At 38.2% G+C, this 21235-nt stretch overlaps 1 protein-coding gene across 1 annotated transcript; it reads left to right on the forward strand.

Annotated features, from left to right (window-relative positions):
* Nucleotides 1-378: 378 nt before the first annotated feature.
* On the forward strand, nucleotides 379-19252 carry ZNF383 (zinc finger protein 383). Its single transcript, XM_045532170.1, has 6 exons — nucleotides 379-583; nucleotides 1630-1694; nucleotides 10072-10128; nucleotides 12388-12514; nucleotides 12800-12895; nucleotides 17998-19252. The coding sequence occupies exons 3-6, from the start codon at nucleotides 10120-10122 to the stop codon at nucleotides 19191-19193; spliced, it is 1428 nt and encodes a 475-aa protein (XP_045388126.1). The 5' UTR covers nucleotides 379-583; nucleotides 1630-1694; nucleotides 10072-10119; the 3' UTR covers nucleotides 19194-19252.
* Nucleotides 19253-21235: the final 1983 nt, after the last annotated feature.

Here is a 21235-nt window from a genome sequence, read left to right on the forward strand (position 1 = left end):
CAGTCTGCCCTGAGCATTCTCAGCGCGGGTTACAACCCCCAGAAGAATTCAGGGCCTGGGTGCGCTCTTCACTGTGGGTATACTCAGCGCGGAAAGTAATTTAATTTAACTTTCTTCCACTCGTTCAGGTGCCTCACACTTTCTGGCTGTAGACTACATTTCCCAGAAATTCTTGAGACTCTAGACAACTAATGGCGAGAACCTGGTGACGTCTTCCTGTTTCTAAGGGAACAGACAGCAGCCCGCGGTTGGCCGGTACCACGGAGGAAGCTTGTTTACAGGGTGTGGAGCCAGCGTCCCCTGGGAGTTTCACTCCGAGCCTGCGTATGGCTCTCGGAGACTCAGGGCAGCGGTTCGGAGTAGGGCTCAGGGTCGTCGGCCTGGCCCAAGCAGTGCCCGTGCAGGAACCTGGAGGACCTGGGCGCCATCTTCTCTGCGCGGTCCTACTCCGGACTACATTTCCCAGAGGCCCCCGCGAGAATAGGGCAGCCCCCTTCATTTGCCTGCGGGACCCTTGGCCTCCAGGGAAGGGGAAGTGCGCGGGGAGCGGCCTAGGTCTTGGGGGCTCGGTTAGGCTCCTAAGGTGCGTCCCTAGGGGATCAGAAGGGACGTTCCAGGCAGGTCTGGAGTGTCGGGCAAGTGTGACTTGGCTGGGCTGGGGGTAGGTGGGGCGCCGAGGTGTGGGCTTTCGCGTGAGATTGTGACCTTATGTGACTGCGGCGCTGTGTGTGCAGGTATAGTTGTATATTCTCATAGTTGTGTGATTGTAGTAACGTGAGGCAGTGTGTGTGGAAGTGACTATGTCCCCGTGGTGAAACTGTGATTGTGTATGACTGTATAACTTTGTGTGACATTTTGTGTGCGTGGGAGGGGGGGGGCGAGTATCGAGAATATGATTATGCGGCTTTGACTATGTGTTAGTCTGAGTTTTGCGTGTGTAATTGTGTTTGTATGAATGTGAGCAGTACTAAATGTACTGGATGCCTGTGACTATTTAAGGAGGTAGTGACTAACTTTGTGGTACCTGCACTGTGTGCAGTTGGGAAGTGCGTGTAATTGTGCCAGAGTGACGTATGTGTGTCCTAGTGGTGGCTGTGTTGAGTGTGTGATTGGGTGTAGTGTTCAGTAGGAGGGCTGGGGGGGACTGTAACTTTGTGTCTCTGTAGTGAGTGTGGTATTGTGACTATCTGTAGCACTGTATGGTTTTGTTTGCTGCTGTGTTTGAAGGATCTGTAAACGCGTGGGTGTGACTCTGTATTCCCAGGGTGGCTGTGGGGCTATGACTGTGTGATATGTAGTGCTATTGTTTGGGTGAGGTGTAAGTGGGTCCCCATGATGGGCGAATGACTGCAGTGGGTGTGTGGGTGTAGGGTGCCTGTGACTGCTCTTGTGATTCCAGCTCTCTGTCCCAAGAGACTCCTGTAAAGTCAGGACAGATTCTGGTATGGACAGCAGAGACTTCACCCCTCTAACACTAGGAATGCTCAGGGTATCCTGGACTCCTTTGACCTCCCTCTGTCCTTGCTTCTCTCCATGGGTGGAAGATGTAGATCCAGAGTGAACTCTGATCTGGTCGGTCTGGAGCACAAGAAAGGCCTGGAGTCTCATGATTCCTTTCTTCTTCTTCAGCTCTGCTCTTCTCCAAGAGGTACCCGGAAGAAGGAGGAATGGCTGTTGACCAAGCCAAATACAAGGTGCACTGGGGTTTCCTTTTTGCTTTTCTTCTCCAGATGATCTTGCTTAACATAGAGTCAACAAGTAATCTGGTCCTTACAAATTTCTATTCAAGAAAATGATAGAAAGCCCTGGGATGGACACACAGGTTCCAGTAGGCTCCCTGACTTCCTTCTACATAATGTTCACATATTAATTTAGAAAATAGATGAGTTTCCCTAGTGTACTAAGTAATTGCTTTTTAAACACATATACAAAAAACACTATTATCTTAAAGAATTTGGAAAATAGGAAGTTACAAAGAGCAAGAATAAATTCCTACCACCAGAAACAACTATGGTCAATATTTTGATCTAATTCCTTTTAGTAAATTTCCTCTGTACATATAGTCTGCATTATTTTCAAGATTGGAATCTTACAGCATTTACCATTTTGTATCTTATATTTTCTCTAAAAATTATGGCTCTTATATTGTTTGGTATTCTTGAATTCCTGAATATTACATACATAGAGAAAAATATTTAAAATATAAATGTATATTTAAGAAGTAATTATAAAGGGAACCTCTCTACATATCAAAAACTTGCTTCAGCACTCCAGAAGCCCCCACTAATCCTTTCCCCAGAATAAACTTGCTGTCCTCATGTCCTTAGGTAACCCTAATCCCAACTTATTTTCTTGTTGACTTTTTTTTTTAAAGTATTTTTTTTACCACATATGTACTTATCCCTAAACAATATAGTTTAGTTTTGTCTTTTTAAATTTATATAAATGAAATTGTATAGTATAATGTTTTGAGTCTTGTATTTCTTATACAATATTATATTTGTTAGGCTTACCCTTGTTGTTTTAGATAGCTGTAGTCCAGACACTGGTTGTTTACAGTATGAAAGAGCTGTTCTGAAAATGTTTTCACAAGGACCTGGTATATGCATGTTTTCCTAGGGTATAAGTTTATGAAGGAATTGTTGGGCCATAGGATATCTGTGTATCTTCAAATTTTCTAGAAAATGTTGAACTGATTTACTGATTTATGGTTTTACAAGCTAAATTCCTATCAGCAGTTTATAAACATGGTAGTCATTTCATATTCTAACACTTGGTCATTTAGTATTCTAATCTTTGATAAATCAACTGATATAATGGTATGTCGTGTGGTATTAAAAGTATAACATACATTCTGAAAAGTACAGAAATCAAAGTGTATGACCTGATGAATTTTTTAAAATAAGCATATTCATTTAACTAGAGCCCAAATCTGTTAAGGAAATAGAACATTACTAGCATTCCAGAAGCCCAATTCTTGTCTACACTATATCTACTTCTTCCCAAAGATAACCATTATTGTGTCTTATCTAGCCATAGATTAATTTACCTATACTTGAATTTTATATAAATAGAATCACGCAATATCTACTCTTTTACACTTGGCTTCTTTTGTTCAACATTACATTTCATATGTAATATGAATGTGTTATGTAATGATATTATGTGGTATAAATACATGAAGTTCATCCCCAGGTTGCTACAAGTGGTTTATACGTTGTTCATTACTATTGCTGTTTAAAATTCCATTGTATGACTATAGCACATTTTATTTATCTGCTCCATTATTGATTAGCATTTCAATTATTTTCAGATTGGGGCTATTATGAACAATGCTGCCATGAACATTCTTATATGTGTCTTTTGGTGCATATATGAATGCATGTCTCTTGGGTATATTCCTAGGAGTGAAATTGCTGAATCATAGGTTGTATATATTCAGCTTTAATAGATACTGACAGTTTTCTAGTTCCAAACTGCAAGGTATGAGAATAGACTTGTATGAGATAAAGCAATTCTAAGTTTATATGCCTTCATAAAATGGCTTCAAATATATTTGACAGAAGTAAAAGAAGTAGTAGATAAATCACAATCTTAGTGCTGAGATTTTTAGCAATTTTCTTTCTTTCTTTCTTTTTTTTTTTTGAGACAGAGTCTTGCTCTGTTGCCCAGGCTAGAGTGCCGGGGCATCAGCCTAGCTCACAGCAACCTCAAACTCCTGGGCTCAAGTGATCCTTCTGCCTCAGCCTCCCGAGTAGCTGGGACTACAAGCATGCACCACATTGCCCGGCTAATTTTTTTCTATATATGTTTTTAGCTGTCCAGATCATTTTTTTCTATTTTTTTTAGTAGTGACGGGGTCTCGCTCTTGCTCAGGCTGGTCTCGAACTCCTGACCTCGAGCGATCCTCCCACCTCGGCCTCCCAAAGTGTTAGGATTACAGGCGTGAGCCACCGCGCCCGGCCAGCAATTTTCTTGATAGCTGATAGAAGCAGCAATATAAACCCAGTAAAGCTATACAGTATTTGAACATTATTGACAAACTTGAGTCTCCCTTTTTAATATCACTGTAATTATTATGGGTTTAATATTATTAATAGAACGTTCACTTCCTAGGTGATAATGGATTGAGTATGCAATAAGGTCTAATTTAAGACATTCATCTAATTTATTATTTTATTGTATTCCATTTCTACTTGATATTTTGTGTGTCCACTGATGCTGACTAACTGCAATGAGTCCCCTTTCTATCTTGGGTTATTGTATGAGGCCACAGGTGTAATGAGTCCTTCGTGGTTTTGGTACAGTTTTTTCTTTTTCTGGGGCTAACTGGCATTTTCAAAGTTCTTGGAGTTTATTCTTTTTATCTTGTGCAGATGGAAATGAGTAGCTAATTCCAGAACTAGAAATATTAATAATAGGATGAGAAAAGAACACATATATAATCACTCCCTAATTATTGCAAGTAAAAACACCCCTATTTTATTCACCACTCTCTTTTGTGTACTTTATAAACAATTTTTCTCTTACATGTTATTATAGACTAACAGCATTTCACAGACTGTGTTTCCATTGAGTGTTAGTTGTCATAGATTCTGTTATAGTACAAGGAGAAACAACAGAATTATTCATAGCATATTGTTGCATAAATTTTCAATTACTTGCCTAATGAGAGGTCCTTGTAGGAGACTCTTGAAAGGAGTCCTTTCAACACATCATGTGATATTTTTCAAAACAGCCTCACCTTTTGGCAATAGCAGGAGGTTCCATTTCTAACCAAATTATTATTTTTTTGTACTAAGACATGGAGTTGGCTATTATCCAGGATCCTTCTTTTCTTTATCTTTTCTCTTCTCTTGTCTTTACTTCTTTCCTTTGTGGAATTGAATAAAAAATATAAAAATGGGTGACTTGTACAAACTTGAGAGTTTATGTTGGGCAAAAGTGGTGCTATTGTTGGACTACTTTAGGTAGTCCAGAGTTGAAAGCTTTCTTTTTTCCTTTTTTTCTTTTTTTCCTTTTTCTTTTAAGAGACAGGGTCTTACTGTGTCACCCAGGCTGGAGTTCAGTAGCATGATCATAGCTCACTGCAGCCTCCAACTCCTAGACTCAAGTAGTCCTCCTGCCTCAGCCTCCCAAGTAGCTGGTGGGACTACAGGCATGTGTCACCACAACCAGCTAATTTTTAAATTTTTTATAGAGATAGGGTCTTGCCGTGTTACCCAGGCTAGTCTTAAACTCTTGGGCTCAAGTGATCTTCCCTGCCTTAGCCTCCTAAAGTGCTGAGATTATAGGCATAAGCCACCATGCCCAGTGTGAAAGCTTTTTTTTTTTTTTTAAAACTCATGTGTCAAGGGCTGACTTTCAGTAGATTGCAGCTAGGGAGCTGCTCTGCTATGTATGAAACCCGACACAGAAGCAGGTTGTCTATAAATGGTTTAGCACAAACCATTTGGGTTCCCCACAAACATGCATTGCATGATGGACAAGGGGCAGTCACCTTTCTGGCTACCTGAAAGCTTTTTTTTTTTTTAATTAATTAATTAATTTTTACCAACCCCACCCCCCCCACAAAAGCTTTCTTTTTAAGGTTTGTGTTCACATTGACTTTTCTATGGTTTTCTTATGGTAAGTGATTTTTCTCAGCCTTTAAAAATTTTTCATACTTTTGATAGATATTGGGGGCATGGGATTAGTAATTATTGAGGAGAAAATTAAATCAGACTTTGCACAATAAACATGTTATGGAATAAAAAGCAAATTTTCTTTTTTAAAATGATAAAACAGGACTTAAAAGAAATTTTGCATTCAAGTAGGTGCCTCCTTCCTTAGGAGAGGAGCTGTGGGCATGACAGCTACTAAAGCTATTAAATACTAACTTCATTATTCAGTGATTGAACACTCCGGTGATAGCTCTATGACTTCATGAGGCTATTAACTTTACTTATGACTCTCTTACTTAAAAATTAGTGGACACAAGAGTAGAGCATTTAGAATACAGATAGTATTTTTGCAAGATAAGTACTAGGTGTTTTGAGCAAGCTTATGCTGAATTAAAGTAATTTGGGTGGTACAGTTATCTAAAAGCCAGGAGTTTCCTACAAGAGAAAATTACGATGTGTATCAGCCTCCCCAGTTTTGCTGAGCCTAAGCCTTTTCTATCTTAATCTCCTTCCCAATCCATTCTCCTGGCCCAAACCATGCAAAGATGCATGCGTTCCCCTCTTCCATTAGCCACTCATCTCACTCTCAATTTCCTTTACTTAATAGGAAATAGAGTTATTGCCTATTCCAACATGAATGGGAATGCCTTTGGGAAAGCAATAGATTATAATGGAAATTATATTAGAAAAGGATTCAAAAGAATTAGGTTCTTAAAAGCTAAGCTAGCTCAACATCATTACTCCTTAGGAAAATGCAAATCAGAACTATAGTGAGATGCCACTTTAACTAGGATGGCAATAATAAAAAAGACCATCTATATTAAGTGTAGGTGAGGATTTGAAGAAATTTTCTGGTAGTATCTAAAATTGTTGCACTTTAGAAAACAGTTTGGCAGTTCTTCAAAAAGTTAAACAGAATTACCATGGAACCCAGCAATTACACTGCTAGGTATATATCCAAAAGAACTGGAAACATATGTCCACACAAAAGCTTATATATGAATGTTCATAGCAGCATTATTTACAATAGCCAAAAAGTGGAAATAACCCAATTGCCCATCAACTGATGATTGGATAAGCAAAATGTGACATATCCATACAATAGAATATTATTTGGCAATAAAAAGGACTGAAATTTTGATACATGCTACAACACGGATGTACCTTGAAAACATGCTAAGTGAAAAAAATCTAGTCATATAAGTCCACATATTCTATGATTCTATTTGTATGAAATGTCTAGAATAGGCAAGTCCATAGAGGTAGAAAGTAGATTAGTGGTTGCTTAAGGGTAGAGGAGGGAGGGAAAATGGGGATTGATTGCTCATGAATTCTTTAACGGGACATGAAATGTTCTAAAATTAGATTCTGGTGAATATACTAACAAACATTGAACTGTATACTTTAAGTGGAGGACTTGTATGGTATGTTAAGTATGTCTCAATAAACCTGTTTTTAAAAAGTAAAGGTAACCTACAATTGGTGGAAGTCTAGATAAAATAATATTGGCTATGACCTGATAATTGTTGAAGCTGGTTAATGGGTACATAGGGGTTCTTTATACTATTTTAATTCTACTTTCGTGTATGTCTGGAAATTTCTATAATAAAAAGTTTTAAAAAACAAAAACAACCTCATGTCTAATTATGAAATACTAGAAGCATTCCCAGTAAAATTGGGAAGAAGGCACTATCAGCACTATTGTTTAACATTTTTTTTCCTAAATCTATTAGAAAGATAGTACTCCATGGGAAACTAGCTTTATTCTTTCCCATAACTTCTGTCAAGCTTCTTTGAGGACCAGTTGATTTCCTGCCCCTGGATGCATTTTTCAGTCATTGTTGGATAATAAAAAGTCTTCTGGTTTCTTTCAGTTACAAAATCAGTTTTATTTTAGTAATTACAGTGTCCATGTCACTGTACTAATCAATACCATAAACTTTAGTTTAACTTCTGTCTCCTTGAACTAGGAGCTTCACACCAACTGTTTGTGAGGAGGAGCTAATGGCTCTATTCCGGCTGGCTGCCTACAATTCCTTCATTCAGCCTTGGGGCATCAATCCTCCACCCTTTCTCTAGAGGTCATAGGTACCCCACTGGAAATTCTCTTGGTAGGCTTGGAACAAACTTGGGCCCCGGTCAGTGCCTGCTGTGGGGTCCATAACTAGTGCCAAGAGGGAATTAGGCCCCAGTCTTTGTGCCTTCTAAATTCTGGGGACACAAGGAAAGCTTTCCTAAGAACTCTCACCATATTCCAGTTGGAACTGTGGTGGCACTGCAGTCCCCTCTTTTACTTATGAGGTGGGAATACAGAACAAATCAGTGCTCTTCGGAAATATACCATCTCTCAAAGACGACCTTCCCTCGACACCAGTCTCTGAAATACCTTTGGAATAGTTTTTGAATTGAATCAAAGGCACAAAATCACTTTCCAGCTTGCTCCTTTGCAAGTCCTATGGAAGATGGCCAAGGTTCTCACTGTGGAATTCAGGGTGTCGTGGCCCCTATTATTAATGTCTTGCTTTCCTTCTCTGGGACTTCTAAACTGAGAATGACAGGCATATTTAAAAAAATAGAAGATACACTGTGAAAAGACCCCCATTTAATAATGGCCACAAAAAATAGTATGCAATATCTAGGAGTAAGCTGAATAAGAAATGTGCATGATCCACATGAAGAAAACTTTAAAATGTTCCATAAGGACACAAGCGACTTTAATAAATAGAAAGGTATTTTGTGTTCTAGGAGAGCAAGACTCAACATCATAAAGATGTCAGAATTCTTTAAGTTAATCATCTGTTTTTTTTTATGCAGTCCCAAGAAAAATACCAGTATGATTTTTTTAAACTGATCTAAGTTCATGTGGAAAAGAGTACCAGGAAACTTTCGAAAGAGATGAGTAATGAGAGGTTTTTTGTTAAAATACTAAAACATTTTAAAAGTATAATAAATACAGAGTATGAAACTGATAAAAGGCAAAACAGATGACTGAGCCAAAATAGAACCATAAATTGATCCAAACATGTATCATCTAGGATAATGGTACCATTTACATCAGTAGGGAAAATATATTCCATAGTCATCTATTGTAAAGCTCACTTTTTTCCTCATTTTAACATATCTGAAGTCAGGTTATTTCTTACATAGTTTTTTTCTTTCTTAGTAGTATATAAAATAATAAGTCCCATGAAACAATTAATATTCATATGTGCCTTTAGTATACCTGGGATAGCCCCTACTGGGGGAAAAATTAAGTAGGACTCCTAATTCATATATTGTACTAAAATAAAATTATAATTGATAATAATATAGTTTTTTACCAAATAATTTTATGCCAAAATAATTGATTAAAAGATTTAAGTATGACAAATGAAAGCATTCAAATTGTAGAAGAAAGAGAAATTTATATAAATATGGGTACAGTGAGAAAGATCTTACCTAAAAGCTATAAAAGAAAAGCTAGCAGTTTGACTTTTTATTTGTTTTTTAGGCAAGGTCTAGCTCTGTAGCCTATGCTGGAGTGCAGTGGCACTAACATAACTCACTGTAACCTCAACCTCCTGTGCTCAAGCAATCCTCCCACCTCAGCCTCCTGAATAGCTGGGACTACAAGCACACGGCATCACGGCTGGCTAATTTTTCTATTTTTTATAGAGACAGGGTCTCGCTCTTGCTCAGGATGGTCTCAGACTCCTGGCCTCAAGCAATCCTCCCCCATTGGCCTCCCAAAGTGCTGAGATTACAGGCATGAGCCACCACACCTGGCCCTGTTTGTTTTGAGTGTCAAAAACACACAGGCTAAGTAAAAAACAGAGCTAGAAGTTAAGAATGAGTGCTTCTGTGTGTGTGTCTGTGTGTGCACACGCGCTCGCATGGTGATGGAAGTTGACTGAATTTCCTGGGGTTGGGAAGTGAGAAGACTTGATTAGGGAAGTCTTTGGTCCTTCTGATCTGAGTGTACTGTATTCCTGGCCAAAGGGGCACCATTTGAGTGAGTCTGGCTTGGGCACCTGAGGGCTGCAGAGGAGGGATCTGCTCAGGGCATGTCTTAGTAGCTGAGTCTTGAGTTCAGAGCAACATCACTGAGGTGGGGTGAGTTCTGGCCTGAATCCCACCACGGAGGTAAGACCTAGGTTGTTTGGGTGTGAGAGAGTGAATCTGGGTCCTTGTCTCCCCTTGGATCCAGCTACCCAGGATTCATCTTGCTGTAGCTAAAGCCTGGGGTTGCTAGGGTTGAGGAAGTAGTAGAATTTGTTCCACACTTCCACTAACTAGAGCTATATCCTAAGACCAAGGGAAGTGGAGGTAGTTTTATATGGCCATTATGAGAGGTGTAAGACTAGTGTGGCTCCTGGAGGATTTCTTTACTTCCCCAGCCCTGTATTCTCAGAACACTATCCTTTTTCAGGAGAACAACCCTGAGGAGGACTGATCATCTCCTGCAATACTGAAAGCCATGGCCAAGGTGAGTTGATGCTTTTTCTTGTCTTCCTGACATTCAGGCTTTTAAAAAAACAGACAGACAAACAAAAAATATAAAAAGTGAGCATTTGCTTTCCTTATCCTGACATTTCTGGCTAACAGAGACCCCCTTCCTGGTCCCCATTTCCTTTTATTCTACCTAGATAATCCTATACCATCCCTGAGTGCTCCTTATTTTTTCAACTAGCATTAATATTTTCATAAGCATCTCTTTTCATAGCTCTCTCCCAGGGACTATATTTCTATGTCTTGATTAATTTTAGTCATTTTCTAGCTATTTCCTTGCAAAGTTTGTATGGATTTAGATTTGCTATATTGCACTTTCTACTTCCTTTCTCACCACAGAATTATATTACAATTTTGTCTAAATCAAGGCTATACAAGTGAATAGGATCTTGCAGATAATCTATTGCATGTATTCTCTGCTACCTCCCTCTTTTTTTAAAAAAAAATCTTTATTAGGGAAAATTTCAGACATACAAAAGTAGATTAGTCTTATGAACTACACATACTCACCACCAGCTTTAATAATTATCAACTCAGAGTTAATCTTATTTCATCTGTGCTGCTTCACTCCCACACACTGGATTATTTTGAAGTAAGTAGAAATTGGTATGCATCTCTAAAGGATAAAGATTATTTTAAAAAATTTAACTACTATGCCACTATTGTGTCTAAAAATGTTAAAAATAATTTATTAATATCATCAATATCTGATTGTGTTCAAATTTTGATAACTTTCATTTTTTTAAAGCATGTATTTGAATTAGAATTTAGATATGGACTATGTATTGCAATTGGTCAATATGTCTCTCAGGCCGGGCGCGGAGGCTCACGCCTGTAATCCTAGCACTCTGGGAGGCCGAAGCGGGTGGATCTCTGGAGGTCAGGAGTTGGAGACCAGCCTGAGCAACAGCGAGACCCCGTCTCTACTAAAAATAGAAAGAAATTATTTGGCCAACTAAAATATATACATAGAAAAAATTAACCAGGCATGGTGGTGCATGCCTGTAGTCCCAGCTACTCAGGAGGCTGAGGCAGTAGGATCGCTTAAGCCCAGGAGTTTGAGGTTGCTGCGAGCTAGGCTGATGCCACAGCACTCACTCTAGCCCTGGCAACAGAGCGAGACTCTGTCTCAAAAAAAAAAAAAAAATGTCTCTCAAGTCTGACTTTGCAGGCACCCCTTCTATCTGTACAATTGTTTGTTTTTGTTTTGGTTTATTTGTTTTGTTTTTCTTTCCTCTTCTTCTTTTTTCTTTTCTTCTTCTTTTTTTTTTAAGAGACAGGCTCTCACTCTGTCTCCCAGGCTGGAGTGCAGTGGTGCAATCATAGCTCACTGCGGCCTGGAACTCCTGGGCTCAAGCGATCCTCCTGCCTCAGCCTCCCAAGTAGCTGGGACGTGTGGTGTGCACACCCACACCCAGCTATCTGTGCAGATTTTTTGGAAAGGAAAAAATAAACTAGTTCATTTGTCTGCTGTCTATATTTTGCTGATTATGTCTCTGTGGTATCATTTAGGTGTTTCTCATAGATTAGGTAGAATACTTCTATCTATAAAGTAAAACATTTCCACATCAACTGTTTAGTTACCCTGAAGGGCAGTTTATATAGGAAAGAATGATTCTTTCCATTTAATCAACTCACTTAAAGATGAGTTGGCTTCTTAGAATCCTCCAAAGGTAACCAATAAGTCTTTACTCAGTATTGTTATGAGCTCATGGATTAAACATTTTTAACGCGATCAGTCTATTGCACTTATTATCCTTATTATTTGGTATACAAGTTATACCATTTTTGGCCAGCGGGAGCTTCTTCAAGTTGGTTCCTGAGTCTTTTCAACATGATCCTAATGTTTTTGGTAGCTTTCTTGCTTTTTTGTATAACAAGATGTTCAGACTGATCCTGTGCATTTCTGACTTAATCTTGAAATCAGCTCTTTCCCCAAAGGACCTTGGTTCCTTTTATTTGAAAATAGTACCTAGAAACTACAATCTAGGCACTGGGGTGTTGTTTGCTACTAGGCTACTCATTCTTTCTAGGCCTTTTCAATGGACAGAGTCAGGAATTGTTTGTTTAATATAAAACAAACTCATTACTCTTCAGTCTACTTCTGAGATCCAAAGACACTGCTTCTTAGGGACACCAATATAATTCCTCATTTGCATTACCCCACAATATAAGCACAGTATTCTCTGAAATATTTCTTCTATTACATAAGTGATACACATGTTTATTGTTTCAGGGATCAGTGATGTTCAGTGATGTGTCTGTAGACTTCTCTCAGGAGGAGTGGGAATGCCTGGACCCTATTCAGAGGGACTTATACAGAGAAGTGATGTTGGAGAACTACAGCAATCTGGTTTCAGTGGGTAAGGGTACCTATAACAGTTCTCCTCTGGAATGTTTGCTTCTTCCACAGTGATTTCTCAGCTGCTTTCCACATTACTAACTGAATTTCTGCTCCATATTACCAAATAAATAGTTTGAGCTAAAATGAAAAGGAAGAGTGGGAAATTGGCAACTCCAGTGGGCAAAGGTTGAATCTTCATCTTTCTTTGGCTGTTCCTGTAGTGGCATCTCTTCCTTGATCATCAAGGGACTGGATCTGATTTACTCACAGCATAACCATGTTCTGTATCTTTTCTCATGAGCAGGACTTTATATTCCAAAGCCTCAAGTGATCTCTTTATTGGAACAAGGGAAAGAGCCCTGGATGGTTGGCAGAGAGCTTACAAGAGGCCTGTGTTCAGGTAAATGAGAAATGACTGGACAGAAGTAGGGGATTACAGTAAGGCCGGGCGTGGTGGCTCACCCCTGTAATCCTAGCACTCTGGGAGGCCAAGGCAGGAGGATCGCTCGAAGTCAGGAGTTCGAGACCAGCCTGAACAAGAGCGAGACCCCGTCTCTACTAAAAATAGAAAGAAATTATCTGGACAACTAAAAATATATACAAAAAAAATTAGCCGGGCATGGTGGCGCATGCCTCTAGTTCCAGCTACTTGGGAGGCTGAGGCAGAATTGCTTAAGCTCAGGAGTTTGAGGCTGCTGTGAGCTAGGCTGACGCCACGGCACTCTACCCCGGGCAACAGAGCGAGACTCTGTCTCCGAAAAAAAAAAAAAGAAGTAGGGCATTACAGGCAATAACTAATAACTCAACTAGTCAGTGAGTAAACAGACCCTTGAGATGTTGTCGTGGAAGCTCCCATTAAGAACCTAGGCCTGTGGAGAAAACTAAGTCCTTTTAGCACATGTTTACAAATAATCTGTTTCATCCTTTCCCTTACTTACCACTCTTTCTACTACTCTTCTCCAACACTTTTCTTAATTTCAAGCAGAAGGTACCTTTCACTTCTCCTCCAAAGAAAACTCTTTTACCCATATTGTAGATCCAGCTCCTTGTTAGCTTTTCTTCCTTTTACATTTGGACTTGTATGGGTGTCTTCTGTTACCACTCCGAAGAATAATATAATTGTGTTTGTCCACACTCCCCTCCGTCCTCTGCCCAGCTACTGGTCTTCACTATAGCTGCTTGTCAGTGATTTATTTCAACAATCTGTCTTGGATTTTTTCTTTATCCAACATTTTGATTTCCTAATTTGTATAAGAGAGTCTGCCAGGTGCTACAGTTTACTAATTTTGTCAGGTGATGCTAAAATATATCCATAAATAACTTCCACAAAGTAGAATACAGTAAAAGAGAAGTCAGATAGGGAGCTTAGCTGAAATTCAAAGGCTAAATATGTAGAAGTGTAATTAATTCATACTGAAATAGTAACGAGCTTTGGAAGTGATTGCAATCACCATGTATAGAGACATTACTTGGGGGGAATATGGGTTCTGTGCCTATATTGAAAAGGAAGAGGTAGCAGAGAAGGAGAGATTTGGGATAAAGTAGGAGAACCAGAAGAGTAATTATTGAGCACTACTATATACCAAGCATTGGTCCAAGTTCTGAGATTATAGTACTGATCAAAGTATTCCAAAGCTCTGCACTTCTGGAACCTACATTCCAGAGGGTAAGAAAATATCTTAGTCCATTCTATGCTACTATAACAGAATACCTCACACTGGGTAATTTATAAAGAACAGAAATTTATTTTCTCACAGTTCGGAAACTGAGAAGTCCAAGATCAAGGTGAAGGCCTTCTTGTTGCATCCTCACATGGCAGAAGGCAAAAGGGCAAGGGAGAGCCAACTCCTTCTGTGAAGCCCCTTTATAAGGGTACCTAATCCCAATCATAAGAGAGGAACTTATGGCCTAATCACCTCTTTAAAGGTCCCATCTCTTAATACTGTCACATTGGTAACACCTGAATATTGGAGGGGACATATTCAAGCCATAACAGAAAATAAACATATCAAATATATATAATATCAATATATAACATATAAATAAATTTTATATAATTACATATTTATATAATTATATATTAATATCATATAATTATATAGTGAGATAGATATAACATATATTAACACATTATATTTATGTATCATCATATGTATATAAACTGTCAGGTGGTGATAAGTGGTATGAAGGGAGGTTAGAGAAGTCATCTCTGATGAGATGGTATTTTAGTAAAGTCCTGGTAAGGGAAAAAGTAATGTAAATATCTCCCAGAAGAGATTCAGGCAAAGGGAATAGGAAAAACAAAGTACCTGAGTTTGGAGCTTTTTGACTCCCACCATTGTGGCTGGAGTAGAATGAACAAAGAGGGAATTCTCTAAGAGGAGATCAGGAAAGTAACAGTGTGCGTGTGTGTTTGCATGCTGGGTACACGTAGGGATGGGAGGTGAGGAGTGTACCTGCAGGTGATTGTGGGTCCTGTGGACCTTGAATTCTGTTCTGAATGAAGATGTAAATTCACTGGATGACTTAGCAGAGTGACATGATCATAGTTTTAAAGGATCACTCTTGCTTAGAGGTTCCTGATTTTGGATTCCTTTGGATAGGATTTAAGGAATCCATGAACTTGGATGAGAAGAAAAAAAATACATTGTTAGTAACCTGTAATTGAGATTTAGCATTTCTTCCTATTGTGGTGTAGGCAACAAACCATAGTAGTATTAGTAGTTTCTGTGACTTTTTCATGAATGGCAATCACAGATATTTTAATATCATTTTACTGTTATTGTAGACTTATTGAAAAATTTGTGCTCATCACTACTTCAGAATTTCTATAGTACTAGGCTGACTGCTAGGTTTTGTTATTTAGTGTTTTAATAAAGAAGAAAACTCCAGGTAGAGGGAAGAACCCTGTGAAGGCCCTGATAGGAGGGAAAAGCTTGGTGTGTTTGAAGAACTGAAAGAAAGCCAGTCTTGCTAGGCCCCATGAACAACTGGGAGTGGAGCGTGAGTCAAGGTTTGGACAGACAGGCAGGAACCACAGCATTCAGCCTTTGCTGGAGATTATGAGGAATTTGGATTTTGAGCAGTGGAAGAAAGCTAGGCCAAATGTCATTTTGGTCCCTGAATAGAATAAAGGGTATGAGAGCTTGGTGAGGAAATTGAAAAGGCTACTTCAATGTTCTGGCTAAGAGATGATCTGGTTTAGAGGATGGCATTGGCAGTGGAGATAGAAAAGGATAGTTTTAAAAAGGTTACTTAGGAGCTTAACCAGATGAAAGTTACTGAAAGATTGTATAGGGGTAGGAGAGAAAAGGTTGTGTTGGAATAAATTCCCTGTTTCTGGTTTACAATGTTCCAATGTGCTCTATTTTGCTGTCTTCAAACCATTTAATTCACCTACTATCCCCATTTTTAGTAAGAAATTCTTCCATAATAGCTATCAAATACAGAATACTTTCACTCCAAGACATTTACATTGGTTTCCCTTATCCTCCCAGTAATCATGAGTTAGCTTCATTCCCCTTTTGCAAGTGAAGTAATGGTAGCTTAGAGAGGTTAAGTAATTGCTAGGGAGCATACAGCAATTAACTATCAGAATTCAAACTCAGCTCTGATCAGTCTGCTTCTGGTTCCTGTCATCTTTTCATGGCAGTATGTTATACTATGTCTTAATTTCTTTCTGTCTTCCTTAAACTGTAGCTGCCTCTCCTTTCAATTACTGGGGTGGTACATGAACAAGTCTCTCTTCTCCCAAGATCAGCATCTCAAAATTCCAAGGCAAATAGTATTTTCACTGAATCCCCAGTATATAAAATATTCTGAGTTTGCCTATCTGCCACTTAACATCACATTAGTTTAATAACTTAGACTTAACCTCTGGCTTGCCCTTCATGTGGATGACCCTCTGTTAATGCTTTCAAATTTCATCCACTATATCCTTTATTGTGGAGCTTACTCTGTTGGATGTACTGGAGTTTAATTCTGACGCTATTCAGAATTAGTGCAAACCCCACAGTTCTCCACAGTACTTACTGCTCTCACTTTAGATGCCAGCTGCAAGTCTTAGGAGTCCCCAGGCCACCTATAAGTCAATGAACTGGCTATAAATTTAGGGGTTTTCAAGGCCCCCTTAGTTTCAATAATTTGCTAAAACAACTCATAGAACTCAGGAAAGCTCTATATTTAAGATTGCAGTTTTATTATAAAGGATACATATTAGGACAAGATCTGGAAGATTTCTAGGTAGAGGTTGCATGCCCTCTCCCTGTGGAGTCAGAGTGTGTCACCTTCCCAGCACATCAATGTGTTCACCAACCAGAAAGTTCCACTTAGCCTTAGTTTCCAGAATATTTATTGGGGTTCCATTACATAGACATGATTGATTAAGTCATTGGCCACTCAGTCTCCAGCCGCTCTCCCTTCCCAGAGGTGAGGCAGCTGAAAGTCCCATCCCTGTAATCACATACTTGGTCTTTCTTGAGACCAGCCCCTATCCTGAAGCTTTTTTTTTTTTTTTTTTTTTGAGACAGAGTCTCACTTTGTTGCCCGGGCTAGAGTGAGTACCTTGGCGTCAGCCTAGCTCACAGCAACCTCAAACTCCTGGGCTTAAGCCATCCTACTGCCTCAGCCTCCTGAGTAGCTGGGACTACAGGCATGCGCCACCATGCCCGGCTAATTTTTTCTATATATATTTTTAGTTGTCCAGATAATTTTTATTTCTATTTTTAGTAGAGATGGGGTCTCGCTCAGGCTGGTCTTGAACTCCTGACCTCGAGTGATCCACCCACCTCGGCCTCCCAGATGGCTAGGATTACAGGCGTGAGCCACCGTGCCGGCCCCTGAAGCTTTTTAAGACCCCACCATGAATTATCTTACTAGCATAACAAAGATACTGCTATCATTCAGAACATTCCAAGGGTTCCATTGAAGCGTGTGCCAGGAACCAGGGACAAAAACTAAATTTATTCTTTATTATACCACCAAGCTGAAGAATCTTACCCATATGCATTTATTTCTCTCAGGAGACTTTCATGGAGGCCAGAAAATTATCCACTTTTTGTTCTACATATAGTGTGATACACTTTCTCTTATGCACATCTGTATGTGTGTGTGTGTATGATTAGTCATGTTTTAATGTGGAAAATAGCCCAAGCATTGTATACTTATCAACTTTTCCAGATGATTCTGATCCACATCAATATTTGAGAATAACTGTAGTAACTTATTTCTGTAGTCTTCTTCATCTGCTTCCTGCATTATATTTCATTAGTTTCTCTTCCTTTTTTTTTAATTTTTTTCTCATTAGAAGTTCTTAGTTGGACAATATTTCATTAGTTTCTGTGCATTTCTTATCCATTTTTTTTGAGATCAAACAAATATCCTTGTGAACTGGATGTCATTTACCTACAAGATATAATTTTCACTTCAATTTTCTATTTCTATTATAAAAGTTTAACTTTTCACAAATAGAGAAAAAACATTTACCATTTTATTTTCTTTCAGATCTGGAATCAATGTGTGAAACCAAGTTATTATCTCTAAAGAAGGAAGTTTATGAAATAGAATCATGCCAGAGAGAGATAATGGGACTTACAAAGCATGGCTTGGAGTACTCCAGTTTTAGAGATGTTTTGGATTATAGAAGCCAGTTTTCGAGACAACTGGGATATCAAAATGAGCATTTTGGTCAAGAAATATTCACTCATGAATACATGCCCACATTCATTCAACATACATTCCTTACTCTGCATCAAATAATTAATAATGAACAGAAACCCTATGAATGTAAGAAATGTGGAAAGGCCTTTAGTCAGAATTCACACTTTATTCAACATCAGAGAATTCATATTGGTGAAAAATCTTATGAATGTAAGGAATGTGGGAAATTCTTTAGTTGTGGTTCACATGTTACTCGACATCTGAAAATTCATACTGGTGAAAAACCCTTTGAATGTAAAGAGTGTGGAAAAGCTTTCAGTTGTAGCTCATACCTTTCTCAACATCAAAGAATCCATACTGGTAAGAAACCCTATGAATGTAAGGAATGTGGGAAGGCCTTTAGTTATTGCTCAAATCTTATTGACCATCAACGAATTCACACTGGTGAAAAACCCTATGAATGTAAAGTATGTGGGAAAGCCTTTACAAAGAGTTCACAACTTTTTCAACACGTGCGAATTCACACAGGTGAAAAACCATATGAATGTAAGGAATGTGGCAAAGCCTTTACTCAGAGTTCAAAGCTTGTTCAGCATCAGAGAATTCATACTGGTGAGAAACCTTATGAGTGCAAAGAATGTGGCAAAGCCTTTAGTAGTGGCTCAGCACTTACTAATCATCAGAGAATTCACACCGGTGAAAAGCCCTATGATTGTAAGGAATGTGGGAAAGCTTTTACTCAGAGCTCACAACTTCGTCAACATCAGAGAATTCATGCTGGTGAGAAACCCTTTGAATGTCTTGAATGTGGGAAGGCCTTTACTCAGAACTCACAACTTTTTCAACATCAGAGAATTCATACAGATGAAAAACCGTATGAATGTAGTGAATGTGGAAAGGCCTTTAATAAATGTTCAAACCTCACTCGACATCTGAGAATTCATACTGGGGAGAAGCCCTATAACTGTAAGGAATGTGGGAAGGCATTTAGTAGTGGCTCAGATCTTATTCGTCATCAGGGAATTCATAATAATGAATAATAAAAATTAAAGCTCTTGTCACCTTCCTAATCTTTTAAATAAAAATTCATGGTTGTTTTGTTTTGTTTTGTTTTGTTTTGTTTTTGAGACAGAGTCTCTGTTGCCCAGGCTAGAGTGAGTGCTGTGGCGTCAGCCTAGCTCACAGCAACCTCAAACTCCTGGGCTCAAGTGATCCTCCTGCCTTAGCCTCCCAAGTAGCTGGGACTACACGCATTCGCCACCATGCCCGGCTAAATTTTTCTACATATATTTTTAGTTGGCCAGATAATTTCTTTCTATTTTTAGTAGAGACAGGGTCTCACTCTTGCTCAGGCTGGTCTCGAACTCCTGACCTCGAGCGATCCACCCGCCTCGGCCTCCCAGAGTGCTAGGGTTACAGGCGTGAGCCACTGCACCCGGCCAAAATTCATGTTTAATAGTGAAAAAACTCACTACTTTTTATTTTATATTTAAGTTTTGAATCCAAATGCATTTCACTTTGAATTATAAATTCAGAATCTAAATTGATATTCCCTCTCCCCCCAATCTTGTGCCAATGCCAGTTGTTAGGTAATTCTCTCCTTATCCATTGTTTGATTCTACTTTCTTGGTGATACCTTATATTCTTATGTATAATTGCTTGTGTTTTTAGAGCTATCTTTTCTGATCTATGTATTTGGGCTTATGCCAGTGTCACACTGACTTGTGTGACTTTTAAAAGTCAAAATTCATTGTAATCATACTTATAGATGAGTCCTTTCAGTTTGGTACAGCAAATCCATAAATAAGTGCTTTTATCATGCCAAAAAAAATCATGATTGCCATTTCAGTAAACATAGATTTTTATTATTTTTAATTACATATTTAATGACTTTTTAAAATTACCATTCATGTTATAGTTGCTTCCTAATTTTTGCAGTGATAAAAACTCTCCTCATTAATATTACCCCAAATTTACCTTTGGGTGCTTGTTTTTTCTTCTAAAATATTTATTTTTAATTGCTGAAATTATCTACACTTTCTCCTTGTAAACTGTTTTGTTCCTTTTCATCAATCCTAATCCCAATGCTTGAAGGGTAATCACTGTTATGAAAATGTTGCTTATCCATCCAGATATTTTAAAAAATATTTTATTTGTTCTTGGTGTTTCACTTTTTATGTATACCTGTGTATAATTATGCTGTATGTATTGGTTTGCTGTGAGAAGTTAATGAATTAATAAATGTAAAGTACTTAGAACTATTCTTACATAACGTGTTTAGTAAAAGTTTTCCACTACTGTCATTAATACACTCATTATCATAGGTACCTTTATTAGCATTTGTGGAAAGGATTTTAACCATGTTGTTTTTCTTTGTCAAATATATAATTCATAATGGATAAATAGACATACTTGTAATGAGTATAGGAAAGCCTTTCCTCATCACTGATTATTATTCAGCATAGAATTTAAAAAGGAAAAAAAAGAATGTGTGGGTAGTCTTTGTTCAGACTTCATCTTGTATGTGCACAAAGAATTTCAGTCTAAAACTCTGTGGATATAATGATTTGTGGTTGAAAGTACAGCTGTCAAAAAAAGGAGGATTTAATATTTTTCCTAATAATTTGTTGCCCCCAAAAGCAGAAAGCATACAAGTCACATTCTTTGACTAGAAGAAATAGTAACAATAGGATAGCAATCAAATATCTGAATATTAATTCAGTGTCCCCTCTTAATTAACACAGGTTAAGGAAATAAATCCCTAATATACACATTATTTAAATGTGAATGAAAATGAGAACACAACTGAAAAACCTGTGAGTGGCAGTAAAAGTTGTATTGAAAGTTTATAACCCAATATGCCAATATGCACGCATATGTTGAAATACTACAAAGAATATAAATAAAATCAATATTGAACCCAAGGAGCTAAAACAAGACAAAACGAATTGTGGTAAGAGTATGGTATTATTAAAAAGGCAGAAATAAATGAAAGAAAAAAACTGGATCTAAAATATAAAATTTGATTATATGATGAAAGGAAAAAAAGGAAACAAGTGATTCTTGAGGTGAAATAGGAATG

This window comes from Lemur catta, chromosome 19, assembly GCF_020740605.2.
Source record: "Lemur catta isolate mLemCat1 chromosome 19, mLemCat1.pri, whole genome shotgun sequence".
NCBI lineage: Eukaryota > Metazoa > Chordata > Mammalia > Primates > Lemuridae > Lemur > Lemur catta.